Source organism: Mandrillus leucophaeus, unplaced genomic scaffold (assembly GCF_000951045.1).
Source record: "Mandrillus leucophaeus isolate KB7577 unplaced genomic scaffold, Mleu.le_1.0 Scaffold8, whole genome shotgun sequence".
Lineage (NCBI taxonomy): Eukaryota > Metazoa > Chordata > Mammalia > Primates > Cercopithecidae > Mandrillus > Mandrillus leucophaeus.
Genome location: NW_012108696.1, coordinates 5,042,613 through 5,048,877, shown reverse-complemented (window position 1 = coordinate 5,048,877; position 6,265 = coordinate 5,042,613). Strand labels below are relative to the sequence as shown.

General features: G+C 42.6%; 1 protein-coding gene across 1 annotated transcript in view; it reads right to left on the bottom strand.

Annotated features, from left to right (window-relative positions):
- The window catches only part of ADGRE1 (adhesion G protein-coupled receptor E1), a 66,426-nt gene that overhangs the window by 39,261 nt on the left and 20,900 nt on the right, over positions 1–6,265 (bottom strand). The window contains exons 4-7 of the mRNA XM_011967446.1: positions 5,209–5,349; positions 4,977–5,123; positions 2,938–3,026; positions 1,217–1,300 (exon numbers count right to left, since the gene is read on the bottom strand). Of these exons, the coding sequence (XP_011822836.1) occupies positions 1,217–1,300; positions 2,938–3,026; positions 4,977–5,123; positions 5,209–5,349 (461 nt within the window). The remainder of the gene's footprint in view (positions 1–1,216; positions 1,301–2,937; positions 3,027–4,976; positions 5,124–5,208; positions 5,350–6,265) is intronic.

The following is a 6,265-nucleotide window of genomic DNA, read 5'->3' as shown; positions in this document are numbered from 1 at the left end:
TTTTTTTTTTGTTTTGAGATGAAGTCTTACTCTGTTGCCCAGGCTGGAGTGCAGTGGCTCCATCTCAGCTCACTGCAACCTCCGCCTCCCAGGTTCAAGTGATTCCCCTGCCTCAGCTTCCCGAGTAGCTGGGACAACAGGCACGTGCCACCATGCCCAGATAATTTTTTGTATTTTAGTAGAAACGGTGTTTCACCATGTTGGCCAGGATGGTCTCGATCTCCTGACCTCTTCCTGACCTCATAATCTGCCTGCCTCGGCCTCCCAAAGTGCTGGGATTACAGGCTGAGCCACTGTGCCCTGCCAGGGACAGCGTTTTTTGGGAAAGATGAGAAAGTTCTCGAGATGGATAGTGGGGATGGTTACACAGCAATGAGAATGTGCTGAATCTCATTCACAGTAAAGAGGAAGGAAAAGAAAGGAGGAAGAAAGAGGAGGAGGAGGAAATGGCACTGTTTATACACACACTATCCAGGCATCTCAAATGCATTATGCTGAGTCAAAGAAGCCAGTCTCAAAAGACCACATACTATGTGGTTTCATTTATATAACAATCTTTAAAAGACAAAACTCCAGTGACAGAGACTAGATCAGGGATTTGTAGAGGTTAGTGGTGGAGGGAGTATCTGACTATAAAGGAGAAGCCCAAGGGAATGTTTAGAGATAATTAAACTGTTCTGCATCTTAATTATAGTGGTAGTTCCACAAATCTATTCAGGTTAGAAAACTCATCGAACTATACAAGTAAAAAGGTAATTTTACTATATGCTAATTTTTCAAATCTTACAGCTATAAAAAATCAAATATTAATTCACAATCCATTAATTATAAAGAGATCTTTCTTTCCTTTATTTATTTATTTTTTTTGACGGAGTCTCACTCTGTTGCCAAGGCTGGAGTGCAGTTGTGCTATCTCGGCTCACCACAACCTCCGCCTCCCGGGTTCAAGCAATTCTCCTGCTTCAGCCTCCTGAGTAGCTGGTACTATGGGCACCCGCCACCATGCCCGGCTAATTTTTGTATTTGTAGTAGAGACAGGGTTTCATCATGTTGGCTAGGCTGGTCTCGAACTCCTGACCTCAAGTGATTCACATGCCTCAACCTCCCAAAGTGCTGGGATTATGGGTGTGAGCCACCACACCCGGCCATAAAGACACCCAAAGTGTGCCCAGGATGTTTGAAACTCAAAACACAATTTAAAAGAGCCAATTGTTACCTTCAGAGAAACTACAGTTGTTTTATTTTCACACACTTTGTCCAGAACACTGAGGATGTTATTTATTTGTGCACAGAAGGAGACCTGTGACCCAGAAAAAAAAAAAAGAGCATTTATGAGCATGAATTGATTATTCCCCCAAGCATGTAATCTATAAATTAGCCCATAAAGCCCATCATATGAGATAACCCTGAATTCCTGAGTCTGTAGAATTCTCAGGGAAATAAAAACTGATTGTTTGATCAGAGTTAGAATCATATCACCTTTTCCTTCCATGAATAAAAAAAGCAAACATGAACAAATAGCGAAACTACTTAGTGATATTAAAAGAAGAGAAAATGTATGAACTAACAGTGGTCCATATGGAATATTATTCAGCCATAAAAAGGAATGGAGTTCTCTGATATGTACTACAGCATGAATAAACCTCAAAAATATCATGCTAAGTGAAAGAAGCCAGACCCAAAGGAGAAAATATCGCATGATTCCATTTCTATAAAATGTCAAGAATAGACAAATCCACGGAGACAGAAAGCTGATTAGTGTTTGCCATGGGCTAGTGGGAGGGGAAAATGGGGAGTGACTGCTTAATGATAAAAATATTCCAGAACTTGGCTGAGCATGGTGGCTCACACCTGTAATCCCAGCACTTTGGGAGGCTGAGGTGGGCAGATCACCTGAGGTCAGGAGTTTGAAATCAGCCCTGGCCAACATGGTGAAACCCCATCTCTACTAAAAACACAAAAATTAGCCAGGCATGGTGGTGTGGGTGCCTGTAGTCCCAGCTATTCAGGAGGCTGAGGCAGGAAGAATTGTTTGAACCCGGGAGGTGGAGGTTGCAGTGAGCCAAGATCACCCCACTGCACTCCAGCCTGGGCAACAGAGCAAGACTCCATCTCAAAAAAAAAAAAAAACAATTCTAGAACTAGATTGAGGTGATGATTGCATAACATTGTGAATGGTCTAAGTGCCACTGAATTGCACACTTCAAAATAGTTAAAGTGGTGAATTTTATGTTATGTGTACCTCACCACAATTTAAAAAGAAAAACAGTGGTCCAAAGCTAATTTACAAGCTCATATTTAGAATAGTGACATTAATGTCTAAACAGGCCCTGGAGTCTTTACTCATTGCAATGACTTCATTAGACAATCAGGATGTCCAAATTCCTTTTGGCCTGGCTGGCTGTGTAACACCCCCACACCAACATCCCTCAGTTGCAGCATCAACACCTTCACCAACAGGAAGACTCCAATATATTCTCCCATTCTTTTATTAAGAGAATCCTGAAGTTTTCGATAGGCAAATATCCTCTCTTCCCAGCTTCCCTTGCAGCTAGATGTGACCACGTGACTAATTTCTACCCAATCAGGTGCAAGCAGAAGTGGTGCTGGGTCATATGCTTAAAGAGAAGGATCGTGCTTTTCACTTCCTCTTTTCCCCTTCCCACAAGCTGGAATGCAGATGTGAGGGCAGGAGCTGGAGCAGTCATCTTGGACCACAAAGTGAGCGGCTTGTTGTGTTGATGCTGGCAGAGCATAACGGAGCCATTGTACAAACTCTGCACAGCTTACACTCAGCCGGTTACAGAGGAGAAAAATAAACTGCTGTCTGGTTTTGGCCACTATTACTTTTGCCTTTGTTAGAACTGCAAAAACAACATTCTACCTGAATGACTTCTAAGAAAACCTCAGAAACTAGGAACCTTAAGAAATACTTGCATATTCAGGTTTCACTGTGGTTCTCTCTTGGCATTGCTGGACCTGCTCATTATCGGGTATCACATCTTCCTTACATTTGAAGGGAACCCCTAGGAAGAAAACAACAGTAACCAAAAAAATTTCAACCTCAGCAAAATATGATGAAAATTCACGTCTGATTTCATGTCCTCCCCTCCCTGGCTTAAAATCCATCTATTACCCTAGTACACAAGGGGGAAAATGAACAAACCACAGCTACACACTACAACATGAAGGATGTGTCTACTACAACACACAATTTTCCACTTTGCTCTATTTCACTCAATATCATGCCTCTTAGAGGCAATCATGCATATGACTATGGATGTATGTTTTTTATATGTGTGACTTCTCACTCCATATTATATCCCTGCACAACTTATACTCTAAAGGGCATGATAATGAGTGAAACAGAGCAAATTAGAGAAGTCATACATATAAAAGACATACATCTATAGTCATAAGTAGTATGATATCATTTTTACAAAGCTCCAAAACAAGCAATACTAGGCAGATATTGTTTAGGGGTACGTACCAGGGAAAATATTTTTTTAAGTAGGGAAATAATAAACACAAAATTCCAAGTGGTTTTCTGAGGAGGATACAAGGAGATAGAGTGGAGAAGAAACGCATAAGAGATCCAGTGGCATTGATGATACTATCTTTATTATATTGGGAAATACATCAGCTATATTCATTTACTTGTTATACTTCATTGCCTCCAATAAGGTACACATATTTTTAATGTAAATAATCCATAATTTAACAGTTTTAAACCTTTCATGGTTCCCCATTATTCTTGGGGGGGAAAAGGACTCTGAAATTCTTTTTTAAAAGAAAGGGTTGGCAGGGCACGGTGGCTCACACCTGTAATCCCAGCACTTTGAGAGGCCGAGGTGGGCGGATCACGAGGTCAGGAGTTCAAGAACAGCTTGGCCAACATGGTGAAACCCTGTCTCTACTAAAAATACAAAAATTAGCTGGGCGTGGTGGGGGCACCTGTAATCCTAGCTACTCAGCAGGCCGAGGCAGAAGAATCGTTTGAACCCGGAGATGGAGGTTGCAGTGAGCTGAGATAGCACCACTGCACTCCAGCCTGGGCGACAGAGTGAGACTCCATCAAAAAAAATAATAATAAATAAAAGACAGGGTCTTACTCTGTCACCCGGGCTTGAGTGCTGTGGCATGAGCATAGCTCACTGCAGCCTCGATCTCCTAGGCTCAAGTGATATTCCCACCTCAGTCTCCTGAGTAGCTAGGACTACAAGCCCATGCTACTATATCTGGCTCATTTTTTATCATTATTTTTTGTAGAGACAGAGTCTTGCAATGTTGCCCAGGCTGGTCTTGAATTCCTGGCCTCAAGTGATCCTCTCACCTTTGCCTGCCAAAGTGCTGTTTATAGGCATGTCACTGCATCCAGCTCTTTCAAAATTCTTCACAAGCCACCAAGAAACTGCAGAATCTGACCTCTGTCCACTTCATCAGATATGTCTAATGCCACTTCCCCTTGTCCTCATTTGGTGTGAGCCTCAGGACCTTTGCATCTGCTATAACCGAGAACAGCATGATCTCCATTCTTGCTCTAGAGAAGTCCTTCTCCTCCTTCAGGTTTCTGCTTAACTGTTTGCTTGGAGCATAATCAATATCCTATTAGTCACTTCAAAGCACACTATGTTTCTTTGTTGTTTTATTCATAGTTATAATTAAATAATTGTGTGTGTGTGTTTTCTGGCTCCTTCCCTAGACTATAAGCTACAAGAGGACAAGAATCATGCCTATCATATTTAGGACCAAATCTTCAGCGCCTACTGCACAGGCCTGTTTAACTAACTAATTAATTAATTAATAGGTACTCCAAAAATCATTTATTGAAAGAGGAAATGGATGAAGAAGAAAAGAAACAGAATATGCGGATGAGGCAACAGTAAGAGGAAGATCCTGAGGTTGGGTAGAATGAGAATTTTCCAGTCAAAGCCAGAAACAGATTCCATTGCCAACACATACGAAGAGATGATTACTTTGGCAGCTGAAGTTGCCGTCTTTCTGGGAGCTTTCTGGATTGGGACGAAAGCCTGCAATGCAGCCACAGCTGTAGGAGCCCAGAGCATTGGTGCAGATAGAATTTGGACCACATGTTGATGGATCTTGGCGGCACTCATCAATATCTGCAAAGAACTGGAGAATATCAAGAAACCCAGAAGAACAAAGAGAAATGTCTTTTCTGGATTGTCCATCAAACCCTCTGCTCACCTCTACATTCCACTTTTTGGTCTGTGAAATTCAACTGTCCATTGCTTGGTGCAAAGCCAGGGTGGCAGGTGCAAAAGTAGCTCCCAGGAGTGTTGGTGCATGTTGAATTGATGGGACACATTTCAGTGCATTCATCAATATCTGTGGGGTATAGAATGGGTGTGGAGTCAAGTTGGTCAGTGATCCAACAAAATCATACTTCCCTTTGCAAAATACGGAGTCATGTTTCACTAGAAAATGGCACCCCAGCCAGGGACTACATTTCCCAGAACCCTCTGCGTCTAGGTGAGGTCATGTGACCACTGTTCACTCGTGGAATATAAGAGCCACAATATATGTCATTTCAGGGACAAGGTGGTCAAGAAGTGAGTGTAACTTCTCTCCTCCCTCTTTCACCTCAACTGGCTAAAACCAGGAACTCCAAGGCTCTAAGGAACGCAAGAACCAAAAGATGGAGAGAGATTGAATTCCTTTATCACCACGTGGAGAAAAGCTGCCCACTGGCCAGGTATGTCCATATTGAATTGTTATGAGAGTGATAACTTTCTATTATGTTAAGCTAGTAATGAGGTAGGAAACAGGACTCAACTCCAGAGGAGGGACTCGGACACTGGAGGAAATTGAGGACTAGCTAAAACAAGGACAGAGTGGAAGCAGCTTTCCGTAAGGCATGCTCGCCAGTGTGCCAGGTCAGTTTACCATTGACATGGCTACATTGGGGAGTTACTTCCCCTTTCTATGGTAATGACCCGATGACCCAAAAGTTACTACCCCTTCCCTAGAAATGTTTGCAGAAACCACCTGTTAATCTGCATCTGATTAAAAGTCGGTATAAGAATGATTGCAAAACTGCCCTGAGCTGCTGCTCTCTGCTATGAGGTAGCCCTGCTCTGCAGGAGCTGCAACACTTACAAAACTGTAACACTGCCTCTTCAATAAAGCTGTTTTCTTCTACCTCTGGCTTGCCCTTAAATTCTTTCCTGGGCAAAGCCAAGAACCCTTGTGAGGTAAACCCCACTTTGGGGCTCGCCTGCCCCGAATCAAAAATTAGCCAGGC